The 26,704-nt window shown below is 37.8% G+C and overlaps 1 protein-coding gene across 1 annotated transcript in view; it reads right to left on the reverse strand.

Annotated features, from left to right (window-relative positions):
* LOC141325505 (uncharacterized) overlaps nucleotides 1-26,704 on the reverse strand; it is a 40,070-nt gene that overhangs the window by 6,325 nt on the left and 7,041 nt on the right. The window contains exons 6-18 of the mRNA XM_073834247.1: nucleotides 23,854-23,952; nucleotides 18,473-18,691; nucleotides 12,655-12,792; nucleotides 12,427-12,564; nucleotides 12,188-12,301; nucleotides 11,579-11,806; nucleotides 8,661-8,798; nucleotides 8,356-8,460; nucleotides 7,785-7,879; nucleotides 4,504-5,206; nucleotides 4,005-4,418; nucleotides 1,369-3,402; nucleotides 1,013-1,103 (exon numbers count right to left, since the gene is read on the reverse strand). Of these exons, the coding sequence (XP_073690348.1) occupies nucleotides 1,013-1,103; nucleotides 1,369-3,402; nucleotides 4,005-4,418; nucleotides 4,504-5,206; nucleotides 7,785-7,879; nucleotides 8,356-8,460; nucleotides 8,661-8,798; nucleotides 11,579-11,806; nucleotides 12,188-12,301; nucleotides 12,427-12,564; nucleotides 12,655-12,792; nucleotides 18,473-18,691; nucleotides 23,854-23,952 (4,516 nt within the window). The remainder of the gene's footprint in view (nucleotides 1-1,012; nucleotides 1,104-1,368; nucleotides 3,403-4,004; nucleotides 4,419-4,503; nucleotides 5,207-7,784; nucleotides 7,880-8,355; nucleotides 8,461-8,660; nucleotides 8,799-11,578; nucleotides 11,807-12,187; nucleotides 12,302-12,426; nucleotides 12,565-12,654; nucleotides 12,793-18,472; nucleotides 18,692-23,853; nucleotides 23,953-26,704) is intronic.

A 26,704-nucleotide genomic window follows, 5' to 3' on the forward strand; every position in this document is an offset into this window, starting at 1 on the left:
TTTTAAACAAAGCTGAAAAGTCGTGTCAGGAACAAATCTACACTACATCAGAAGAAGAGAAATTACTTTTATTAAATACTGCATTTTCCACAGGTGTAAACGATTGTAAATTGCACGGTTATTCACACATACACGCGATATTCGTATCATTTGAGAGAACTCCTCATTCTGGACAACTTTGCCTCTAGAACCACTGCTGTCCATCAAATCATTGGTTAAATGATTGAGAAGTTGTAAAATCCTACTTTTGCTATATCTGGAAAAGATATAGAAAAACACTGCAGTACAATTCTCTGGACTCTCTAGACCGGGGGTGCCCATACTCACCCCTGGAGGGTTGTGTCATGCAGAGTTTAGCTTCAATCCCAATTAAACACACCTGAACCAGCTAATGAAATTTACCCTTTGGGAAGCTATAACAGGATCGTTTAGACAAGGGGCCTGTTCAAATTTACAAAAAAACCTATAAAGCTTATAGGAAAACTCAAAACTTCACAAAACCTGGCGAGCACATGTGACATCTGATTCTAAACAGGCATGCAACGTTTTAAGGAGATTAGACCACGGCTGGCACTATAACGGTCATAAACGTTAAAAAAGCATAATATTTCTATAGTAAATTAATGTGCCTCAAGTGTTATGCACAACCAGTGTAGACATGACATACATTTCCAGCTTGCTCTATAAATAAATGCAGTATTTTAGAACATAAAATCACTATTTAAAAACTATTAGAACTATCTTCACAAATTAATCTAGATCAAAATTTCTAGGTTTGCTATTCAAAAAAATACCTACTGCTGTTTCCTCATCTTGTGACAAAGGACAAGGTTTCTTTAAAAGCTAAATTATGTTCTGAAAACTACCTGAATCATTTTTTTTCTTGGAAACAAAGGTTGTAAATTTTTGATAACAATCCTGTTTACAAGGCAAAGGAATAAGTAAACTAAACAGGTAACTGCACCTGAAGCCAATAACTGCCTGAACCTAAAGACTCTGGAAATAATAATACCTGGAGCTGAATTCCGATTTTGTCCACGTGAACGCTGGGCTTCCATTTGCTGTTCTTTCTTCAGCTTCATTCTCTGGTTAAACTGTTCAAGCTGCCCAGAGCACAATTATATAAGAACAAAACTCTGACAAAACGGTGCTAAAACAAATAGTAGATTTATCACAGGTTCAGAATGTTACAGATGCAATCGTAAGCTCAAGACAATAAGCTCGTAGCAACATTGTCCTTGGACAGCCTCCGATATCACAGAATCACAAAGTATGACATGAGTATAAAATATATAAGTATAACATCGATATTAAGAATCACTGAACAAAGGATTCCACATGTGAGAAGTTTGAAGAAAGATGTCATACCCGTTTCTTCTGCTTAGCCTTGATGTCATCTTCTGTTATGGTAGCAACCTGTGTATTCTTGGCTTCCTCCGACGTTTGGTTCGCTTGACTGTCCTCTGTAGGTTGTATGGTAACAAGCGCCCTGGCAGACCCTGGTTGAACTGTTGTTGAAACTGTCTGGACTGTTTTTATTGTTTTCAGGCACCTAACTGGCTTTGTTTTCATAGTTTCAATTGAGATTTCACTAGCCGCTTGGTTAGAATAAGCAGAGCCCATATTGGAAAAGGGTGGAGGACCATAGGGATGTGGCATGGAGAGTGGAGGAGGTACACAATATGGATTAGCCATTTGTGCATTGTACGAACTATAAGCAGGCATCATATTCTGTGCCATTGCTTGGTAACCACTAGCATAAGGGGATGGAGGTACAATGCCATAAGGGTACAGACCAGGAGCCATAGAACCCCAAGCATGTTGACCACTACTTTGATATTGCGAATACTGTGAAGCTGAATAGGTGGGAACGGTGGAACTTTGGGCATACTGGGAACTGTCAGGATGAACTGTGGTTTCAATGGTCATTGGTTGGTACGAAGCTTGAGAAACTGCGGTGGCCTCAGGTTTATAAGGCTCTTGTTCATCGGATGCCGGTTTCAAATTTACTACAGTTCTCTTAATACTAGTTAGGTCTACATCTTCCACTTTGTTCTGCTGCTCTTTTTGTTTTACAGAGTCCTTATAACTCATGTAAACCTTACGATTAGAGGACTGAGCTGGGGAAACGGATCGGAAGCCTTCGGAGTCTGAGGAATCTGCCCTACTACTACTACCCCTTTGCTCAGTTTGGCTCCCTGATCGCTCCCTTTTTTGTTCAAAGGAGTGAGAAGACGCAATAGGAGGTTTTCTCATCTTACCATACAATCGCTCTTGAGTCCTGTCCGCTAATTTGCTAACCTCCGCTGTGTCTAGATGAAGTCCTATTGTTTGAAGAAGACTCTGAATTTTCTCAAAGTTCTCTGACTTCCTGTCTTTATCCTCACTGCTTTCTTCAGACTCCTGATGGGCTAAGCTTTTACTCTCTGGCATCTCTCTGTCCTCTACGTAAGAGTGCTGGACATTTGGATCGACTTTCTGGTACTTAGACTGACTATGCTCTCTGTACAAACTGTGTTCATTGGTGTAATGTTCGTGTCCTGTTGCATACACCTCAGTGTTCTCTTCATACTGATTCCACTGCTCAGAAAACTGATTTGGGTCCTCTTTATGGGCACTCCAATTTTCGGAAACCATCGGATGCCCAGCTTTTGCAGTAGGGTCTACACCATACTTCATTCCAACAAGCCGAGAAAAGCCACTACCATCCTGAACAGCTCTTTCATGAGGTAAGAGGTCATCTTTGCTGGGGTCATTCAAACGGGTTTCAGTTTTTACTCGTTCCTGGACAAATTGTTTACCCATAAGGGAAGGCTGGTCATTTTCATCATCTTCCTTAAAAGGATCGTATATCTCGTCCATGAAGGGTATGTTTCTATCTAATTGGGGTTGACTGGGTCTCTGGGTGTTCATTACACCCAGATCCTTTCTAGCCTCTTGAAACAATGAGTTGACAACACTGGTGTCAGCCTTGTTGAGAGCACTAAGGAAGCGCTCCATTTGAGTTGTAAGACTGCGCTTTGGATCTGATGGCGAAGTTTGACTCGTAGAAGGTTTAATGCTTGGGGGATGGTTTGATGATGTCCTGTGTTGCTCATCCAGAGAACTGCTACCTTTAGACACGCTTGAAGATTTTGGTTCATGCAATGACCTAGAACTAGACGCCTGCGTGAGCGACTGTGGGATAACTGGCTTGTTAAAAGGGGGTGTTTTAGTCATTTGCGGCGCTGCTGAAGACTCACTTATTATTCGGTTGAATAATCCCAAAGTAGCAGGATGAATGGGTTGTGGATTTGAGGACCTATTAAATGGCAAAGCTGTTGTCTTCTGAGAAGGTAGTTTTGTGAAAGAAGAACCATCCAGACTTGGTTGACCATATTCATCAACTGAGGTTGTGTCACTCTGCAAAGCAAAAAATAAAGTGTTCTCACAAATTACTGTAGTGACAGGTAGCCTTTCCTTGAAACATTGTACATACTCTGGCTACAAATAGCACTTTTCCACCATTGAGCAGAAAGGTTCTGTACCAACCCAGGCATGATGACATGGATCCCATTTCCATTTTGGTGAGTGACCAATTGTGAGTTGCTACAGCATTTCCATCAACATTGTTCTCCTCTAAAGAGTTTTGCTGAGAAAATGAATAGGCTGCTGGTACCATGGTCAGAACTTTTCAGCCAGATGGTGGAAAAGCACTTCAGAAGTATTTGTATAGCGCTGCTGGGACATCCAGCTAGAACAACTTCAGGTGGTTTGATATGGTTTCTAGATGGACCTATTGATTTTATTATCAATCCAGTGGATTGTAGATGGTTAGGTCAACCTAGTACACCATCTTGGTCAAAATCAAACCTGGTAGACCACCATAGCTGGTGGAGAGCATAATCTGGACAACTACCAAAAACTACTCTGCTACCAAGTTTGAAAAACCAGTTTCACCACCTTAAGTTGTTTTTTTCCCCACCAAGGAGAGCTAATACACATATCTTTTACAATGAACAAACCTGAGATGTTAGAATCTCTGAGCGTTTCTTCAAAATGGACTTTTTCGGTTGAATATCAGGTTTCATTTCAGAGCTCCATAAATTCCCTTTGGACATTACAAATTGGTCCTCTGTGTGTGGGTCAAACTCATATTCCGCTTCCATTTCAGGCAATTCCCGAACAACTTTGACCTTCTGTTCCAAGGCAATTATCGCTCTTTTGCGTGCTATGGACTCACTGAGATCTTCTAATTGCTTCTTTTTTCTCACCAATTCTGGATCTTGAATCTGATCTAAAGATGTCTTCTCAGCAATGCTTTCAAATGTAGAGTAGCCAGGTTTTTTTGATCCATAAGTCTGTTGGTGGTATCCTATTTGCATCTCTTGACTCTCACTCTTTACAAAAGGAGCAGCAGTTTCCTTGCTTGCAGACGCCTTGGAGAAGATAAAAGAGGCAGTGAGACATGCAAGGTAAAAAACAAATATAAAACTCAACCTAGGAGCCCAAGTAGAAACAAACCTGAGATTGAGAATCAGTGATCTGAGGTTCAGACTGTTTCTTCAAGATGGACTTCACTGGTTTTAGGTCAGGCATCCAAACGTTTTCACGATGCACATGCTCATAATCAAATGTCGTAACTCCACTTTTTCCATCCTCCGGCTCAATTTTCTTCGCATTTTGCTCCATAGCGACGATAGCTTTCTTACGTGCAATCAGCTCGTTGAGTTCCATTAGTTCTTTCCTTTTTCTCGACAGCTCATTATCTACATTGTCAGGGCTTTTTACTCTCTTTTTGTCACTTGGATCTTTAACGCTGCTTTGTTTTGCATAGCGATCATAACCGTCGGTAGGGCTGCGGCTTCTCTTCCTGGAACTTTGGCTGCTCCTTTCTCTGCTTCTGCTGCGACTCCGTCGAGATCTCTCTCCACGCTCTTTGCTCCGACTGCGGCTGCGTTTGTATCTGTGTTGGCTGTCTCTCCTCTCACGGCTGGAACTTCTGTGCCTTCTGTGGTAGCTCCTGCTTCTGTCCCGGCTTCTGCTCCTGCTGCGACTGTATCTGCGTCGACCACCTTCTCTGCTTCTGCTCCTGCTCCGACTATACCTACGTCGACTGTTTTCCCTGCTTCTGCTCCGTGCTCTATCACCTTTGGTGCCATCCTTCTTCAGATCTTTTGCAGATGACATAGATGGTAAAGTCTTGTCTTTTCCCTTGTTTGGCTTGCTAAAGATCAAGAAATTTTCAAAACAAATTTCTTAAAAATGTATTACATGTTTGGACAACAATACTTGCTCCATTTAAAAAAAGGTCTATACTAAAAATATTAATACGTAAACATACATTGTTTAGAAAAAACTAGTACAATAAATTTGAATTAGAACACAAATGCATAACTACTCTTAACAAGTGTGATTTTTTTTGCAATGACAAGCCTTTCACACAAATGTTTGTACACAACATTCTTCATGGCAAAGACTCAACAAGATGTATTACTTAAGTAACACTATAAATATTAATTAATAACTTATTATATAACGATATGTGACCCGTGCTGCCAAAATGAGTCAAAATGCGCAGTCTAATTTTGAGATACAGGCAAAAGAAGTGAAAAATGTCAGTTTTGGTCGAATTTGAGATTTTAACAAAAATGAGTTCATTAAGCCCTCTTCTAATGATCCCAATGCTCCAAATAGTGAAACATCTAAAATTATCTTTATTTGTACGTTTTCTAAGAGGAGTACCTTTTTATCTGCTCACTTCTGGACAACTGCTGCTGCTTTTCACAAGTTGTAGGTCTATAGTTGCAAAGCGCAGCACTCCAGCTTTGTGAGTATTCATATTGAATTATCGATGACATGACTACATAATATGAAATATGATTTTCAAACCCATGCTGATGAAAACGATCACACTGACTGACAATTTGCAAAGCGTGTACATGAGACGTGCCTCTCCGAGAGTGCACAATCTTCCTATAATAATCTATAATAACAATCTGTTATGTCTTACATGGACTTTAGGTAATGGTTGGGGAAAAATCTGATGTTTAACATTACATTAGATCAATGCATTACAGTAGGTTTTAATATAGATCTGTCTCAATGTTAATCAAATATTAAAAGAAAATACAACATTTTCAGAAAACTTTGACTCAATTTTTCTCAAAATCAACCTCTATTGCCTTCAAATGGCTGTAGCTCAGTAATTTTTTGTAAGATTCCAACAAGTCATATATCATTGGAGAATAGAGAATGTGAAGTGTGATCATTGCAACTCATTCTGCTAGCACAGGTCATATATTTACATGGTTTCTATATTATCACACTGCCGGAGCTTGACAATATCAGATATAAGCCCCTTTCACACAGTCTTTACCAGTAAATTAACGGTAATTTACCAATAAGAAATTATTTGCGAACAGGACCTTTTCAATAACACCAATAAATTCACTTCTGCAATTTTCTGGTATGAGAAGTTATAACATTCCAAGTTTAGGAACTCGTTCAGGAAAAAGATGGATAGTTCAGTAGTACAATTTGAAGTTGTCTAATACGATGTCTCTAGGCCAAAAGCAGCTGCATTAATGTGAATGTCTGACACAAAAACGAAAACATCAAGAAAAACACTGACCATGTGGACCTCAGGAGGCACGGCCGTTTAGAGTCCATTTCTGGTTAATGTTGTCACAGAATTCAGAATTGACCAGTATTTTGAAACTGATGTGTGAATGGTGCTTTACCAGTAAAAAGACCGCACGTACTTGCATGTGTGAATAATCATTCTGGTAATTTTACTGCAATTTACTGGTAATACTGTGTGAAATGGGCTATATTTAGCAATGGTTTTTACTTAAACTAATAATTTAACTACTTTTCTGTCAACCATACTGTATTTTGTACTCACAAAACCAAATTACTTTAAGATGCTGTATATCATTTAACTGTACTAAAGCCTTAAAATGCCAACACGCAAATATTTAGAAAACATGCCAAGTTCACATTAGGGCTGCACAATAAATCACATGCGATTGTCATGCGTATCTCATCAGCAAAGCCGGTTCTGTGATTAGTAGTAAATCTCCATCACATGCATTCAGATGGCGCGGTATTTAAAACACTGAGCTGTAGATCACTGAAAAGCTACGCAATTTCGCGTTCACAATCGAATGCGATTCATCCGCGATTTTGAACGCGAAATTGCGTAGCTTTTCAGTGATCTATCATTTTCTTTGTAAAACTATGCTACAGCCAGTTATCCTACTTTGAAATGTGGTTCCATGTCAGAATGTCTGTTTTTGTTTTGGTCTTTGTGATTCCACCCACTGCTAATTAACCCAGTAGTATTTTAACACCAAGGATGCCATTTGGTGGAAACACAGTATACTGCAGCAATCCAAGCCAGCAAATGAACTGGGTCAGAGATAGCAGATTCTACCTCATATATAAATCAACTTTAATGCCTAAATATCACTGTCAGTTGCAGTTGTGCCTTGTAGCACCTGGCAACCCTTAGCGTTGAGTTTTCAATTTAGACTGCAATGCCCGATTATCAATTAACCACTGACTATCAATATTACATACTGGACCTTTAAGTTTGACTTCCATTTTTCTCTTTTGCTTCAAGTACTCTCAAAAGCTAGATAAAAATAACTGTTGTACTTTGTGTGAATAGTTTTGGAGTACATTTTTGCCTTGTGACAAAACATTTCACTTCTACCTGTCAATCTGTCTCTTTTTAAAGTTTTGAAGAACATCTGGACAATTAACTAATGGACTGACCTACCTACTCATGATCTACTTACTCTGCATCCATTGATTCACTGCCTTTGTCCACCGTTTTGACCCCATCCTTGATTTGGTCTTTGGGATCCTTCAGCAATTTGATAGTCATTTTCTTCTGCAGGCAGCCAAGCAAATGTGGTAGAATCCACATTTAGGGATCACCCAACCCATGGAAAATTACTAAATTGATCAACTATTTATAGTATAAACTAAGGGTTGCACTGACTAGTTGACTGCTTCTAGTCATTACTAGTTGCTATTCTGTCATGCAGGCATTGGATCTTTGCCAACTAGTAGTGGATCTCATGATTTAAATTAGCCCAACTTTTGTCCCAGCGTTGTTGCATATCATTCATTACATGTCACAGATAAATACATTTATAATTAAGACAATAGGTTCATCCTAAGCTTTAATAAAATCACATTACAGATGACCCTAACAAACTAAGTGGGACATGTTTGTCCACTGATTCTGCAGTGTATTGTGATTCAATAGGTACTATTGTTATTCGATTAGTACTAGTAAAAACAAGTATCTGTGCAACCCCTAGTATATAAATCTTACAATAAAATCAAAGTTATGTACTGCACCTTCTCTTTTACTCCGAAGGCCTCTAATTTTGGTGCAGACGTGAAGACGCTTTCATTCAGCCTTCTTATTCTAACAGCCTGTTTTCCCCCTTCAGCTGTTTCACTCTTCAAATAGTATAACAATTACATCAACAAAGAGATGGATTGACAAACCAGCCTCCAAAATGTATCCTCTACTTTTCCAGCAAAAGCCAGAAACTACAATAACAAAATATAGGCAGGAGAAATCTAGCAGTTACAAAAGGTTCAGGAACCAAATGTGCTTCTGTATTAAAATGATCAAGTTTCAGCGGCTGAAAACTTACCGGTACTAACGTAAATTCAACCTTCTCAGACAAAGTGAGTTTGGTGTCCTCCATAACCTCACTTATGTCAAAAAATAGCTGCGGGTCCTGTGGTGTCTTGATGAACCCAAAATTAGCATCCAGCTTGACAACAAGCCCCTAATAGATGGAAGCACGTCATAAACAAAAATAAATAGTGTTTGAAGATATTAATTTCCTTAAAACAACAAACACAACTGAACCAACTGATTAAGAAGCTTAGAAGCACTTGATAATTAAAGACAGGTGTGTTTGATCAGGGTTGGATCTGAACTCTATAGGTAGGTAGATCTTCAGGAACAGGATATGGTTACTGTCCTAAAGATTAGCTACGGCAAAACAGCACCTCGCTGGTTCTGGTTCTTCTACAAACGCTAAAATGTAGGGATGCACCAAAACTTTCATTTTTCAAAAAACAAAACTGAACAAAATCTTTGCCAAAAATATGAAAATTTTATATCAGAAAAATACACAAGGCATATTACTGGTTAAAAAAAATAATCCTGACGTGTGAAATTCAAAATGGACAACGAGTGTGCTTCAATCACAATTAAGCCTATGAGAAATATCAATCAAACATGACTGCACATTGCTTTTTCCAAGTTCTCAGCAGACAGAATATTATACGAAGGGATACACTTGATGTTAGTGAACACAAATGCACTGGAGCATTTGGAAGCAACCATCTATATCTATAAAGCCGGTATCATTGCATTTGTAAAAGTTCAGTACCAACTTGGTACCAAAGTACAGAACCTTTTGACCACAATAGTCTCATGCACCAATGATGTCCTGATCATCACCATTAGCTACACTCTGTATGTTCTAGCGCATTACTTCTGCATTCCACTTGTATTCAGAAGTTGAAAATTCCAAGTTCTCAGTAGGAGCTTTGAATTGGAACTGGAAGTTGGAGTTCCGACTCGGAATTAGGGCTGTCACTAACGATTGTTTTAGTAATCAGTTGATTATTCTGACGGTTAATCGAGTAATTGAATAATTACAATTTATTTTGTGGTAATTAAAATAGACCTAATATACACATATAATTACAATGAGACAATACTAATTAGTTCAAATAAAGTATCAAAAGCAAGTAATCATATGGTTTTATTAAACAAAACAATATATTATGAACAATATGTACATTATGCATTATAACAAATGCCTGCAGAGGGCACCAATAGCCTGACAATTGTTTAAAACTTTAGCACAATCTAATCCTCATTTAATATTGACTAACACTGACTAAGATGATTCACTAATAGCTGGTGGGGGTGAAAACTTTCTGAATTTGAACAACAAGGTTAAACTGAACTTATTTTGTCTTCTGGGAAACAGTATCTTCTGTAGCTGCTGAAGAGCAATACCACATTTAATATATATATTACTATATGATACTTAGGCAAAATAAGAACAATGTACACATCTTCATTCTACTTAAAAGTTTACATCCCCGGCTTTTAATGCATTGTTTTTTCTTTCCTTTCCTTATAGTTCCTAATAGTTGCATACGAGTCCCTCAGTTGTCCTCAGTGTGAAAAGATGGATCTCAAAATCATACAGTCATTGTTGGAAAGGATTCAAATACACAAAAATGCAGAAAAACCCCAAAAAACTGTGGGACCTAAAGGACTTTTCTGAAGAACAGCAGGCAGTTTAACTGTTCCGGATAAACAAGGGACTCATAAACAACTATTACTAAACAAAAAAAAAAAAAAAAAAAAAAAAAACACAGCTGTGGATAATTCAGGTAACAACACAGTATTAAGAATCAAGTGATTGTAAACTTGAATGGGGTCATTTTTATAAATTCAACTATTATTTTCTTTTGTGGACTTATCTTTTTCAGGTCAGTACTAAATAAAAAATAACATGCATTTGTATGATCCCTTTTATTTTGGTAAAATAATTAACATTTTGCAGATTCTGCAAGGTGTATGTAAACTTTTGACCTTAACTGCATGTAAACTATTAAAGTGCATATATTTATTTAACTGAGACATAGGGTTTGTGAATTTACAATAGAATTATGCTTTATTATGATTTTTAAATGGGTTTAATATATTATGAAGCCTTGAATAACCGTCTAATAATGTGTTCCATGGATTTTCCTATGCGAAATGGGCCACTTTTTATTTTGCCGGTTACTCAACATGGGGAAAAATGCAGTCAAAGGATTTTTTCAAATCCAGTACTTAAGTAAGTTGAGGAATCGTGACAGCCCTACTCAGAATCTTGGAGAAATTAAAAAAAAACTCCCAACTTCAGAATCCAAAAAGGCTGCTCAATGCACCAAAGAAGAGAAAAAGTACTTTATTGTTTATGAACACTTATGTTTGTCTGTGTTTCAAACTCAGCACACAGTACCATCCAACCTCTATTTGTGGACTTGATACGCGATACTGTGCGAAATACTGCTTTTATGCGCTTTTAATCGACTGGTATCGCTAACAATGGACGGGTTCATCTTGGTTTTCTGAGTTTTCTACTGGATAATTATGGCTGCATCACTCAGATGAATGCAGTGCAATCATATTATCATTCTTTATTTTGGTGCATCCCCTACAAGCTGTTTATTTGCTATTGATTATTGCCACTACTTTCCACTTAACTAATGTCTTACTATTCCCTATGTAATCTACCTGAGGAAAAACATCAATGCTGAAGACCTACTGCTCAATGGTCTGTGAGATCATGACGTGTGTGTCCTACAGAACCACACTAACCAACAGTGCAATCTCTTCAAACCTTGGGCTATTTTCATCTTTGAAAGCTAAATCGTGGCAATTTGAGGCAAAGCTATGGTGCAGCTGCTAATCAACTACTACTACAGCTACTTCTAAACAACTACCCAACTGCCAAATCGCCATGGATGACCACAACTGAAAAACACTTACTATTTTACGTTGCTCTTCAGAGTCTGTCTGGAAAGTTTCAGGCAGGATCTCCACGTTGACGGCAGACTCCTCGTTGGTTGCACTGTTGGTGGAAATGTTGAACTGAACCTTGTCACCAACCATCATGGTGGCTTTTGTGATCACATCACCTGATTTAAAAGATAGCTGCTTCTCTGTGCCCTTCACTGTGGTGACCAGGAGACCCAGAGCGGGCTCTTGATTGTCCATCTGTTTAAAATAAAATTGGAAATATGACTAGTTCGAAAAATAATGCCAGCAACAAAACACACACATTAAAACTTCCCATTAAAATGATCCACGCATCCAAAGCTCAGGGGGACTTTCCCAAAAAAAAAAACCCTCAAAACTACTAGTTGCATACATTTCTGGAAGCAAACAGTTTAAGCACTTCAGAGGTTAAACACTATACAGGTGTGTAGACAGAGCAGAAGCTTTCAATTGTCATGAAACAACATTACGGTCTTATGTTTTTTATATGATTTTTACTCCAAGTCGTATGTTATAAACACACTGTAATCACTTATCAAGGTCTTTTCAGGTTATAATGAAACGCTTTTGTATTCAGGTTGCAAGATTGTGAAAGTCTACCTCTTTTTCTTCGCTTGGGTTTTTCTTTGGGGCGATTTTGGAAATCGTGCCCTCGTATTTCTCAGTGCTTATGTCAAAGGAGACCGAACCAGCCTCCCTGTTCACAGGCTTCCACTGCAGACAAAGATGTAAATGTATTATTAGAAGAAAATGAACATTTCCATGAGGGCAGCAATTTTCTAAAGCTATCTCCAATAGGATAGCTGAGAATAAAAAGGCCTTTTAATAGAGTAAAATACCTTGTCTTTGACAGGGGTAGTGCCGGATGTATTGTCCTTTGGGCCGGGAATATTTTCACTGCCTTTTCCTTTTTGATTAAAGGTCACAGAGCCCTCGGGCAGCTTTTTGAGTCGGATGGCCTTCTTTGTGTCGTTCACCTTGAATACACAGCATTTTTATATTATGAAGTTTTTCAATACAATGTGTCGTACTGGTGAAAAAAAAAGACCCTATTAAATTTTACTTACAGTTAGAATGGTGAGCTCCACTTCATCCATGACATTCAGCTCTTCATCTACTAAACTGTCAGTAGCAGAGGCCGTCAGGTTATCATGTTTCTCTGTCATGACGGTCAGGGTTCCATCGCTCTTGTTCATAATCACACCCTGGTGACAAAATAATGATGAATGGATTAAGTTAGTGATGTGACGTTCGAAACAAAGGTTTTGAAGCTTGTATCAAAAAAAGGAAACATCTCACAGTGAAGCACTGTGCCGGAGCTAGATTCATTTTGCCAAAACCATGTGATCGGTGACGTCAAACGCTTCGTTTTCACACACAACCACGTGACTGCTTCATATTCTGATTAAAATAACGCAAACCACTTGCGCAGTTTCAAGTGTCACTCACTTCTTTGATAAGAATAAATCGTACGAAAAAATATTTGCATGTGTTGTTTTGTGCATGTTCATTTTAAATGAATTCCAGGTTCACAGACACTTTAACCGACCATTCTATGATAATCTTCGCATTTTGAATATGCCTACAGCCTTGCCTATTTTTTCCACATTTATTCAAAGACTCATTTATTCATAGTGTGTAAGACTCTGACATAAAGGCAAATTTATATGAACTTCACGTTTTCTTTGCTTTATACAAATTTTCACAGCACAAACTAATTTATTATCTAAAATTGCTGGGTCGTCTGGGATGCAAAGGCAGCTTTTTCCACCTTTTGACCACAAGATTGGCGTTCATTAGTGTGCACCATCTTGAAAAGTTTCGAGTAATAAACCTTTTTACAATACAGTTGATTGGAAATCCTTGGTGCTTCGCAAAGCTTCATTTTTCCATCACTACATTATGTTTTCAGAAGGTAATATTAATAGTGTTTGTCTGTGCAAAAACTAGAGTTACGATCCAAGGGTGTTCTGGGTGCTAGACTCTAGATAGATCAGAGTCTCTAATACTAATAACTTAGAAAAGTAATCACAAACCTCATGATTTGAGGATCAGTTATGACACAAAGGTGCAATTAAGCAAAGTTGTGCACAATGATATACAAAGTAGAGGTCGACCGATGTATCGGTTTTGCCGGTTAATCGGCACCGATAGTTGATTGACAGAACTATCGATTATCTGCAAAAATCCATGCCGCTAGTTTCTCCGGGTTGCGTCTGTGGCTGAAGCGGCTGAAGCCTTATTTATACTCAACGCGTGCCTTCGTACCCCGAGCCTCTGAGCAGGTTCTGCTGTCGTTATACAGTACGAGAGCGGCCTTAAAACATGGACAACTATAGTGCATGTTTTCATATCATTATTTAGTAATTACTCTGTTGACTGGATGCTGCATTAGTAGAGAAAGGACAGCAGTATGTTTGCTATCAAGGCTGAGAGGACGCAAACATTAGCCACACCTCAAGAGGTCAAAACAGTGCAAATGAAACACGTAAGTCCAAATGTTTAATGTCACGATTGTTACCATCTATTTGCATTTATTCATATCCAGCTGATAACATTAATGCATTTGTTAGCCAGCAAGTTAAAAAGTTTAAAGCGATTGACCTGAGAAGCTGTGTGTTCATTTAGCCAACAGAAATCCTGCTGCATGATAGAGCGCCATCACAGAGTTTTACATTAAAAACACTATATCTGTCCCAAACCGATGTAAATAAGACATAAGACTTCACCCTGGGCTGGAAGATTGTGCGTATTGTGCAATTTTTAGCTAAACTTTTCTCTTTCTGTGGCTCTGATTAAGTCTGTATGTTTAATTGAGAGAGCTATAATATAGATTGCGCGTTCAATTCCTGTTTGGACTGTTGTTTCAAACACCAAACTTCAAACTCAACTACGCCGCTTTTTGATCACTCTTGAGGTAAACTTATGTCCGTTTGATGATTAAATAAAACTTTTTAGACCGCTGTTTGAACTGAATGTGACGCGTCCTGTGTGATAATTGATACAAGATATCCTGGAAAATATTTTTTTTTTGATTAGATATTCATCTAGTGTTATACAGTTGTGGCCAAAAGTTTTGAGAATTACATAAATATTGGAAATTGGAAAAGTTGCTGCTTAAGTTTTTATAACAGCAATTTGCATATACTCCAGAATGTTATGAAGAGTGATCAGATGAATTGCATGGTCCTTCTTTGCCATGAAAATTTACTTGATCCCGAAAAAAACTTTCCACTGCATTTCATTGCTGTCATTAAAGGACCTGCTGAGATCATTTCAGTAATCATCTTGTTAACTCAGGTGAGAATGTTGACGAGCACAAGGCTGGAGATCATTATGTCAGGCTGATTGGGTTAGAATGGCAGACTTGACATGTTAAAAGGGGGGTGATGCTTGAAATCATTGTTCTTCCATTGTTAACCATGGTGACCTGCAAAGAAACGCGTGCAGCCATCATTGTGTTGCATAAAAATGGCTTCACAGGCAAGGATATTGTGGCTACTAAGATTGCACCTAAATCAACAATTTATAGGATCATCAAGAACTTCAAGGAAATAGGTTCAATTCTTGTTAAGAAGGTTTCAGGGCGTCCAAGAAAGTCCAGCAAGCGCCAGAATCGTCTCCTAAAGAGGATTCAGCTGCGGGATCGGAGTGCCACCAGTGCAGAGCTTGCTCAGGAATGGCAGCAGGCAGGTGTGAGCGCATCTGCACGCACAGTGAGGCCAAGACTTTTGGAAGATGGCCTGGTGTCAAGAAGGGCAGCAAAGAAGCCACTTCTCTCCAAAAAAAAAAACATCAGGGAGAGATTGATCTTCTGCAAAAAGTATGGCGAATGGACTGCTGAGGACTTGGGCAAAGTCATATTCTCCGATGAAGCCTCTTTCCGATTGTTTGGGGCTTCTGGAAAAAGGCTTGTCCGGAGAAGAAAAGGTGAGCGCTACCATCAGTCCTGTGTCATGCCAACAGTAAAGCATCCTGAGACCATTCATGTGTGGGGTTGCTTCTCATCCAAGGGAGTGGACTCACTCACAATTTTGCCCAAAAACACAGCCATGAATAAAGAATGGTACCAAAACACTCTCCAACAGCAACTTCTTCCAACAATCCAACAGCAGTTTGGTGAAGAACAATGCATTTTCCAGCACGATGGAGCACCGTGCCATAAGGCAAAAGTGATAACTAAGTGGCTCAGGGACCAAAACGTTGAAATTTTGGGTCCATGGCCTGGAAACTCCCCAGATCTTAATCCCATTGAAAACTTGTGGTCAATCCTCAAGAGGCGGGTGGACAAACAAAAACCCACTAATTCTGACAAACTCCAAGAAGTGATTATGAAAGAATGGGTTGCAATCAGTCAAGATTTGGCCCAGAAGTTGATTGAGAGCATGCCCAGTCCAATTGCAGAGGTCCTGAAAAAGAAGGGCCAACACTGCAAATACTGACTCTTTGCATAAATGTCATGTAATTGTCGATAAAAGCCTTTGTAACGTATGCAGTAATTATATTTCAGTACATCACAGAAACAACTGAAACAAATATCTAAAAGCAGTTTAGCAGCAAGTTTGTGAAAACGAATATTTGTGTCATTCTCAAAACTTTTGGCCACGACTGTGGTAACACTTCACAATAAGAGTCCATTTGTAGCATTAACTAAGATTGATAAAAGCTGTAGAATAGACATATTTTTCCTAGTTAATGTGTTAATTTCAACATTTACTGATATTTTTTAAATGTTTGAACTAACTTTAATGCTCAATAGTTCCTTATTTTAAATAGTAGACCACTATTTTAGTTTCCATTCCGTATCTATTTTAAAAACTATCGGTCGATTCATCGGTATCCAACCTAGGTCCAACCTAGCCATCGTAAAATCCAATATCGGTTGACCTCTAATACAAAGTCATTTCAAAAACAGAATCCAGTCACTTGTTGCATATTGGCTGATTAGGACAAAAACTCTGATTAACATGGAAAACCCACCATCAAAATATCCACCTCATTTTTAACATAAGAGCGGGTGCTACCACTTGTAACTTGAATGAGCGAGGCTTCCGGTGTCTTTCGCTTTCAGTTATTAGCTAATTGATAATGCAGGTATTTATTATCATATAATTTTAATGTTTTATTGTAACCAAAAACACTGTTTTGTAAACAGACATTAAAGAAGTTCACTTCCAGAATGAATATTTCCTGATAAATTTACTTGCCCCTATGTGTTTCTTTCTTTAGTTAAAAAGAAATTTAGGTTTTTGGGGAAACCATTAAAGGATATTTCTCCATATAGAGGTGGTCAACGGGTTGAAGTTAGTTCAAGTTAGTACAAGGGTTCAAGTTTTAATGCGACTTAAAAGGACTCAATTCCAAACCAAGGAATAAGTGTCTTATCTAGTGAAACGTTCTGTCATTTTCAGCTCATATTGCACTAGCTCAACCGCATAGACAGAAGTACCGATCCAATGCTTACAAAGTGAACGTGCAAAGAAAGTCAAACGCCCTTTACAAAAAAGGTAAAACAATGATGTTGGACAATGTTGAAGTTGGAGGAGAAAATTACATGGATTTTTTCCCCCTTCCTTACCTTTTTAAACCGAAGCACACAGGTAAAGAACTAACCGTGTGTTACTTTTTCGACATGATTACGCAATGTGTGAAGATGCACATTGGCATCACAGAGCTATCTGCAAGATGAACATTCGTGGTTAAGAAATAAATGCTTTTTTTTTTTAAGAAAATACCAATTGTTTCACTAGATAAGACCCTTATTCCTCGGCTGGGATCGTACAGAGCAGTGTTGTTTTCGTCAACGATGACGATGACGAAATCATTTCGTTGACGCCACTTTTTTTCATGACGATAACGAGACGATGACGAGGTAAAAATGGCTCGTTGATGACTAAAACATGACGAGACGTGTGTGAGTTTTCGTTGACGAGACGAGAATAGACGAAAATGTTAGTGGGTGGTCCGTCAGACGTTTAAAATGCATGACATTTCCGCTTATTGTGCATGCCAATTAAAACTTAAAAAGTATCTGACGCTATGGCAAGCCGTTTTAGCATTAAATACTCTTTGCTATACTAGTATGGCAAGCCGTTTTAGCATTCCATCCTTGTTTGTCTTTTATGTTCTAAAACATTCCTTCATTATTGTAATTATTGGTGAAAATTGTCGATCCGGAAGCTCACATTGTGTTGAACTATAGATCTGCTATTTTCAGAACTTATAAGTGACACTACCCAACAGCAAAATACTTACTGACCTACATTAATTTGTTAAAAGACTACCTTTTTCCCTTTTTTTGACTAAAACTAGACTAAAACCTTTTTGACTTTTCGTCGACTAAAATTGGACTAAAACTATCACATATAGAAGTGACTAAAATTTGACTAAAACTAAGAAGCATTTTAGTCCAAAAGACTAAGACTAAGACTAAATCTAAGATGGTTGTCAAAAACAACACTGGTACAGAGCTCTTTGAAGCTGCATTGAAACTGCATTTTTACTTTCAACTCGTTGGCCACCATTTTAAGTCCACTATATGGAGAAAAATCCTGAAACGTTTCCCTAAAAAAATAAAATAAAAAATATATAAAAATTGGGACATCTAAGACTTTTGGCATTCTTTACACAGGCATTTAAGTTAGACAGAATTATACAGACAACAGCAACAATGGCCATTTTGGTACATAAGCATTTAAGTACAACATTTTTCAGAATCAAACAGACAACAGCAAGAACGGCCTTTTTGTTCAAGATGCATTTTTCTGCATCTTGACCAAAGAATGAGCAGATGCAAACTTCAGGATGAGCTTATTATTCAGTAAGTCCTACACCTTCACAAACAAATTTAGAAAAAAGGTCAATGGAATATGATGGGACACTTACCATCTCCCTGACTTCTTTGGTGAGCTGAAAAGTGTCGGGTATTTTTGGTTTGATGTTCGTGGCTCTTTGTTCCTTGGTAATAACATTTGTCAGCAACTGGAACTCCACCCGATCATACAGCAGCAGAGTCACATTGGTGTCCACCTTTCCAAAGGGCAGTTTAATGGGATCCTTAGAGATAATGGTCCTGATGCAGCCAGGATTGGCATCCTTGACATCCTTATGAAATACATACAGAAAGAGGTTTTTGGATTAAACAGGACATTTGTACGATTACACATTAAGATGCTTCAACAAAAATAAAAAGAAAGAAAGAGACAAACTGATTTTTTTAATCAATGCTGGACAGATTTAATCTATTTTTCAACTTCCAAATCTGACTTCTGACTATTTGGCTTCTGCCCAATTAGAAAGGAAAGAAAGTGAGGTGCCAAAAACAAAGCCCCAAAGCCAAAGTACTCACAATCATCTGCAAAAGCACATTACAGGGTTTCTGCAGGATTTTCAAATCTTATTTAATGCCTTTTAATGCCATTTCTAACATTTTTAATGCCATACGCAACCAATAACTAACACCCCTGTGTATGAATGCGTGTTATTATAATGCATTTTTTTTCATGCGGTCTTACAATGAGGCAACAATCAACATATATTACTCTGCTGAACATAATTAGAAATGGATCAGGAGACAGCTTAAAATGTCAGCGTTTATTTGCAGATTTCAAAATTTCAAATATCAAGTCTGAACAGAAAAAAAATTCTGAAACTAGGGCTGGGCGATTAATCGAAAAGTAATCGAAATCGACATTCAGAACCTATAATCGATCAAATTTTTCCAGGTCAATTATTTCAATTACTTTCCCTTTAAAAACACTACTGCGTGTGGAGTCACGTAAGAGTAATTTTATTTATAAGAGATACTGCTTATTTTCTACTTTTAATATTCATTATTATTTTATAAATAATTTAATTGCAAGTTATTTATTTTCACTAATTTAAGAAAAATGTGACTTTTTGTTTTAAGCAATGTGTGCTTTAATTTCAGTTGTTCAACACTGATGTTCAATAAATAATCATAGATAGTAGTTAGTGTGTGCACCCTTCATTCAAAAATCTCTCACTTGTAATATGTGCGCATATTTACTGTACAAAACTTGTCAGTGAACTATGAGGGCAAAAAAAAATATTATTTAAATATAATTTTATAAATGAATAAAATAATCGTTCATTAATCGTAATCGGGTTAAAATGTTCAATTAATCGAGATTTTGATTTTAGGCCAAATCGCCCAGCCCTATCTGAAACTTCAAACTCTTAGAGGCTAAAACGGTCCGCTCTTAAGTCTGTGTCACACAATTTTGGACCAGCCAGAAGCAATTACCAAACTGGTTCCGTGTTTATCATACTACACGACAGTGAATCAAAGTTAATTAATTATACAGGCTACATTCAAGCTAAATTGGTAATATTTGTTTCTTCAACACCATCTAAAGTTTTAATGCCCGTATAAAACAATTTAATGCTTTTTAATGCCATTTAAGGCCTTAATTTTCGCAAAATCAATTTAATGACTTTTAATGCCCTGCGGAAACCCTGCATTAACAACACATTTCTTTGAATGCAATTGCTGCAGTACAGTTTTCTGTGAAAATGTCATGGACAGATATGATATTGTTACAAACTACTGTCTCTTAAAAATAACTAGAAACAGGCTGCAATTGAAAACCAAAATACAACCCTGAACCACAAAACCAGTCTTAAGTAGCACGGGTAGATTTGTAGCAATAGCCAAAAATACATGGTATAGGACAAAATTATAGATTTTTCTTTTGTCAAAAATTATTAGGATATTACGTAAAGATCATGTTTCATGAAGATATTTTGTACATTTCCTAGCGTAAATATATCAAAACTTAATTTTTGATTTGTAACATGCATTGCTGAGAAATTCGTTTGGACAAATATTTTGACTTTTTTTGTACCCTCAGATTCCAGATTTTCAAATTGTTGTATCTATCTCAAATATGATCATATCCTAACAAATCATACATCAATTGAAAGCTTATTTATCCTAATTTTTGACTCCTCTTATGACTGGTTTTGTGCTGCAGGGTCACAAATGATAAATTAAACCTAGTGAAATTTCCAAAGCTTTAATAGCCCTGGTGTGTACGTGACCATCCTGTACATGTAACTATCTGGCCTTGACGAGTCTCTGGGGGATGTTGCTTAGTAAATTAACCTCCACACATTCTCATTTCTGTCTTATCTTAACTTGCCAAGGCCAGCAAATGCCCACGTACAAGCATGAGGGGAAAAAAACGTCTGTTCGGCACATTTGCTAATTTATGAATACATGGCTAAAATGGATTGCACAGAAGGTGATGACAGTTAATATAAGCAATGCTTGAAAGCGTGAATTGACACATGATTTGGAAACATAAGTTTGTCCCTAAAGTGTGGAGAATTTTAATAAGAATAAGAACAGATCAAGTATTATCAATGTGATTATAGAAATTTATATTAACAAGTTATTCTACTATTATAGTCACATATTTAAAGGGATAGTTCCACCAAAAATGAAAATGTGATGTTTATCTGCTTACCCCCAGGGCATCCAAGATGTAGGTGACTTTGTTTCTTCAGTAGAACACAAACAAAGATTTTTAACTCAAACTGTTGCAGTCAGTCATATAATGTCAGTCAATGGGCCGCGGCACAGACCGATCGTTTTGTGTCTTAAGACCTCAATGTATCGTCACAAGCCGCAGGGTTTAATTTGGTTTGACTCTCAAAGCCTTGGGTCTCATTGACTGCCATTATATGACTGACAGACTGCAATGGTTTGAGTTAGAAATATTCATTTGTCAACTACATCTTGGATGCCCTGGGGGTAAGCAGATACACATCAAATTTTCATATTTGGGTGTCACTGTGTCCTCAAATATGATAAACAGCCATTAAAGGGATAGTTCACCTAAAAATTAACATTAGCGCATTATTTACTCACCCTCTAGGCATCCTAGGTGTGTATGACTTACTTATTTCAGACAAATCCATTCAGAGTTATATTAAAAATTATCCTGGTACTTCCAAGCTTTATAATGGACAATGGGTGGGTGTTTTTCTTTATCACTCCAAAACAAGTCCAATAAAGCACATCCATCCATAATAAAAAATCATAGGGGGGTGAATAAAGGCCTCCCTGTAACGAATCAACGCATTTTTGTAAGAAAAATATCCATATTTAAAACATAATAACTTTATTCTTACTTTACACTTCATTGGCTTCCTGCACGTTGGTTTGTGTAAGACTTATCAGCGTATGCGCAATGCCAAACGCCATCAGCTCAGAGTTGCTTCCACATACGACCAGTTGGCGCAAGCTAGATTAAAGTGATTACGTTTTTTAATATGGATATTTTTCTTACAAAAGCACATTGATTTGCTACAGGAGGCCTTTATTCACCCCCCCTCCAGAGCCATGTGAGACACTTTTTATTATGAATGGACGCACTTTATCGGACTTGTTTTGGATTGATGAAGAGAAACACCTGCCTATTAGGGCTGCAACTAACGACTATTTTAATAGTCGACTAGTCACCGACTATTGAAACGATTAGTCGACTAATCGGATAATTATTCAATTTTTCTCAAATTTAGCATGAGATTGCTTTAATTATGTGGAAAATTATAGTAAACACAAGAAAGAAGGGGGTACTTCAATAAAAAAATGCATATTTTGCTGCTGATAGGCCAATTCATACTAAAAGTAAATAAAAATGCCCTGTCTAAAACCAATTAGGCACAGTGCTCGGTCAGTACAGACATAAATGCATAAATTAAGAAACTCTATAATTTTTTTAATGGACAGGCACATTTGTTTTATAAGAAAAAATAAATTAAAATCAAGTAAACATTTTCTTCCTGTAAACCATCAGCAGCAATAAAACAGTAAACAAAAATGTATATCCAAAACAAAACGTATTGGCTTCCATGTTATTTAAATCTTACCGAGGCCAGCCAAACTCCGTTTCATTCAACTGTCCGACGTGCTTTCTCTTTAAATGTTCGTGCATCACAGAGGTGCTGCCGTGATGCGCAAGGACTGCTTTACAAACCATGCAGGTAATATTTTAATTCGCCGTAGCAGGCTAAAATGCTCCCAAACTTTACCCCTTTTTCATACATACTCAGTCTGCAGTGCGTCTACAGTCCGTGTGCGTTACGTATGCGGTGCAGAAGAAGCACAGACTCGTTTTGCTTTCACACAGAACGCGTTTGCAGTCCGTACATTGTGAACGTTCTAATCCGTTAACATGGGTGTGGAAAAAAAAAACGCACTGCAGACGGAGTATGTGTGAAACGGGCGTGTTTTGGTACGCGCAGCTGCTGCGTTGGACGCCGCCATTTCTGTATGTTATCGCTCAGCATAGAAGCTGCGTATGTGCGACTCTCGGCAGAAAGATGCCTCACTCGGTTGTCTGGCGACAACATCGACAATGAAATTCATTGTCGACTATTTCTATTATCGATTTTTGTCGACAACGTCGACGAATCGTTGCAGCCCTACTGCCTATGTCGTTCTAAAGCTTGGGAGTGCCAGGATCATTTTTTAATACAAGTCAGATTGGATTTGTCTGAAAGAAGGAAGTCATATACAACTAGGATGCCTGGAGGGTGAGTAAATAATGGGCTAATTTTAATTTTTGGGTGAACTATCCCTTTAAGAGGAAACATGTGATGATCTTGTGCTGACTTGTGAGGAAGTGAGTCTAATGCAATCATATGAGGAGATGTAGATTGGGGTCTAAAGTTGTTAAACAACAGTGGCCTGTATGATATGTACTGACATTGCCTTGGGGTAGAGCATATGGAAACCTGTATAAAAGGGTGTGCAAACACAAATTCTACATATCACATACTCTGCACAGTCTCTCGGCTTCATTATCTCTGATAATAAAGTTTGTCTTCTGGCATCAACAGCTCAAGAGCTCTAGAGGGATTTTTCACAGGGGTAGCAGAAGTCCCAACAGAAGTTGAGATAACGTCTCTGCTTATCACTCAAGGTCGACATCTGCAGGATTCCCTCAATGCTCAGCACTCTAACCCTTCCTCCCTTGAGAAGATCTTTTATTTCTATTCTCAGTAGACAAGTGGATTAATATTGAATAGTAAGAATAATATCCCATACCAAATGGCTTGACAAGTGCAGTTTTCCTTCCCTGAAGCATGGGCATACTCATTCTAGAAAACACTTTATTAGATTCATCTAGATCTTTACAATGAAATGAAAGTAAATGGGGACTCTTGGATATAATGGATGGATAACCTGCATTTCTTGATTGGATAAAAAGTACTTAAGTGAGAGGTTTACTCACAACAGGAAGGGCTGTGAGAACTACGCCTTCATACACCGTACTGTCAATGTCTTCTGTTCCACCTGGTGCCACTTTCACGTCAACTGCACATTCTTTTCCCTGTCATCACAAGCAGTTAGGATACAAAAATTTAATTTTTTTTAGCAATATGCTTCATCAAATGAATTGTGGAATTTTGGCAAAAATACTACAGTACAACTGCAAAAAAAATTGTCGCGATTAATCGATTGAAAATAAAAGTTTAAGTATACACACACACACAGGGTTCCTACACATTTTCCATTTCAAAATTCCATACTTTTCCAGACTCAAATCTCCAAACCTCTGCGCATACTGCATTTTTTCAGGGTTTTTTCATTACATTTCTGACAAAATAGCCCCTAAAAATAAAAAAAATCAAATAAAATACAGACTTTTGCAAGCACACAAGAAACTTTTTTGCACTCTCAAGAAACTAATTTTATGCATTCTTACGCATTACAATTTCTAGTTTTATATGACCTGTTTTCTTTTTGCATCACTGCCATTCTACTATGAATGAAGAAAGAGTATGGATGCACATGAATTAATAGTGATCTACTTGCTAAAATGTGGCTTTCCTTATAGTTGTACCTCTAATATCAAGGCCTAACATCCAATTTAGCACATCCTCTGGCAGAAAAAGCCAGTGGCATGATATGGCTGTGTGAATTGTCATATTTGTCAAGTTTAACGTTGTCAAGCCCGAAATTATTCATACCCCTGGCAAATTCTGACTTAGTTACTTTTATTCAAACAGCAAGTTTTTTTTTTTTTTATTAGAAATGACACAGATGTCTCCCAGAAGATAATAAGACGATGTACAAGAGGCATCATTGTGGAAAAAATTATTACTCAATTAAAAATTATTTTTATTTACATTTGAACAAAAGTGTCATGTCCAAAATTATTCATACCCTTCTCAATAATCAATAGAAAATCCTTTATTGGCTATTACAGCAATCAAACGCTTCCTACAATTGCTGACCAGCTTTTTGTATCACCACTGGTATTTTTGCCCATTCATCTTTAGCGATGAGCTCCAACTCTTTCAGGTTGGAGGGTCTCCTTGCCATCAACCTGATCTTTAGCTCCATCCACAGATTCTCAATTGGATTTAAGTCAGGACTCTGGCTGGGCCACTGCAAAACGTTAATGTTTTTGTCTGCTAACCATTTCTTCACCACTTTTGCTGTGTGTTTTGGGTCGTTGTCGTGCTGAAATGTCCACTGGTGCCCAAGGCCAAGTTTCTCTGCAGACTGCCTGATGTTGTTGTTGAGAATTTTGATGTATTGCTCCTTTTTCATGGTGCCGTTTACTGTGATTAGGTTTCTTGGTCCACTGGCTGAAAAACACCCCCAAAACATTAGGTTCCCACCACCATGTTTGACAGTGGGGATGGTGTTCTTCCAAATGAAGGCTACATCATTGTGCCCAAACGATTCAATTTTTGTTTCATCTGACCATAAAACAGAAGACCAGAAGTCTTCTTTTTTGTCCAGATGAGCATTTGCAAACGCCAAGCGGGCTTTTGTGTGCCTTATCTGGAGAAGTGGTGTCCTCCTTTGTCTGCGTCTGTGGAACCCAGTGGTGTGCAGTGTCTGTTGGACTGTCTGCTTTGAGATGTTGCCACCAGCAGAGCCCAGATTCATCAGGATGGTCTTGGTGGTGATCCTTGGATTCTTTTTTTACCTCTCTCACTATCCTCCTGGCCAGCACAGGTGTCACTTTTGGCTTCCGACCACGTCCTCTGAGATTTTTCACAGTGCGGAAGGTCTTGTATTTTTTAATACTACTTTGCACTGTAGCCACTGGAACTTCAAAACATTTAGATATGGTCTTATAGCCCTTTCCTGACTTGTGAGCAGCCACAATACGCAGCTGCAGGTCCTCAGTGAGCTCCTTTGTCTTAGCCATGACTGTCCACAAACCAACAGCAGAGAGCTTCTGTTTTTCACCTGTTGAGTTGATTAAAACAGCTGTTCCCAATGAATCAGGGTAATTAGGATGTTTTAGAAAAGTCTGGACTATTTGGAATGGTATGGAACTTTGGATTTTCCCACTGACTGTGACAGTTTGCAAAGGGTATGAATAATTTTGGATATGCCACTTTTTGTTCAAATGTAAATAAAAGCTGAGAAATATTTTTTTCCACAATGATGCCTCTTGTACATCATCTTATTATCTTTTGGGAGAAGCCTGTGTCATTTACGTTCAAAAAAAACTTGCTGGTTGAGTAAAAGTAACTTTAAGTCAGAATTTGCCAGGGGTATGAATAATTTCGGGCTTGACTGTATACATATAAAGTTTTGTTAAAAAAAAAAAAAAGTTCAAAATTTGCCTTTGTTAGGGCAGTATGACATTTCAAGGCCTAAATTCTCTTTAATGCATACTCTGTTGCAGCCAAGAAACAACACCTTAAAATGGGCTGATGGCACATAGCTCAGTGTGCATTCTCCATATGCTAAGTTTAATGGTCTCTCGTGTGCACATAAAAGTCTGTATATTATTTATTTTTGCAAAGGTCCTTGAGGCTATGTTATACTGTGCTAAGAATATCAAGAAAAACCCAAAATGCAAAACATTTTGCATGATAAAAAAGTGCAACTTGACTTCATTCAGTCGTGTTTGACGATCACTAAAGAATCAGTGAACAGGTGCCATGAAGGCAAACTTTTTGTTTGACTTATTTCTATTAAATTCTTAATTTTCTAGTTTAAAAGAACAAAATGGGGGCAAAAGTCTGGAAATGCAAATTTTTCCATACTCTGCTTTCTTTTTTCCATACTTGTTCAGACCTGGAAATGACTTAAATCAAATTCAATACTTATGT

This window comes from Garra rufa, chromosome 2 (assembly GCF_049309525.1).
Source record: "Garra rufa chromosome 2, GarRuf1.0, whole genome shotgun sequence".
In the NCBI taxonomy this organism is placed as follows: domain Eukaryota; kingdom Metazoa; phylum Chordata; class Actinopteri; order Cypriniformes; family Cyprinidae; genus Garra; species Garra rufa.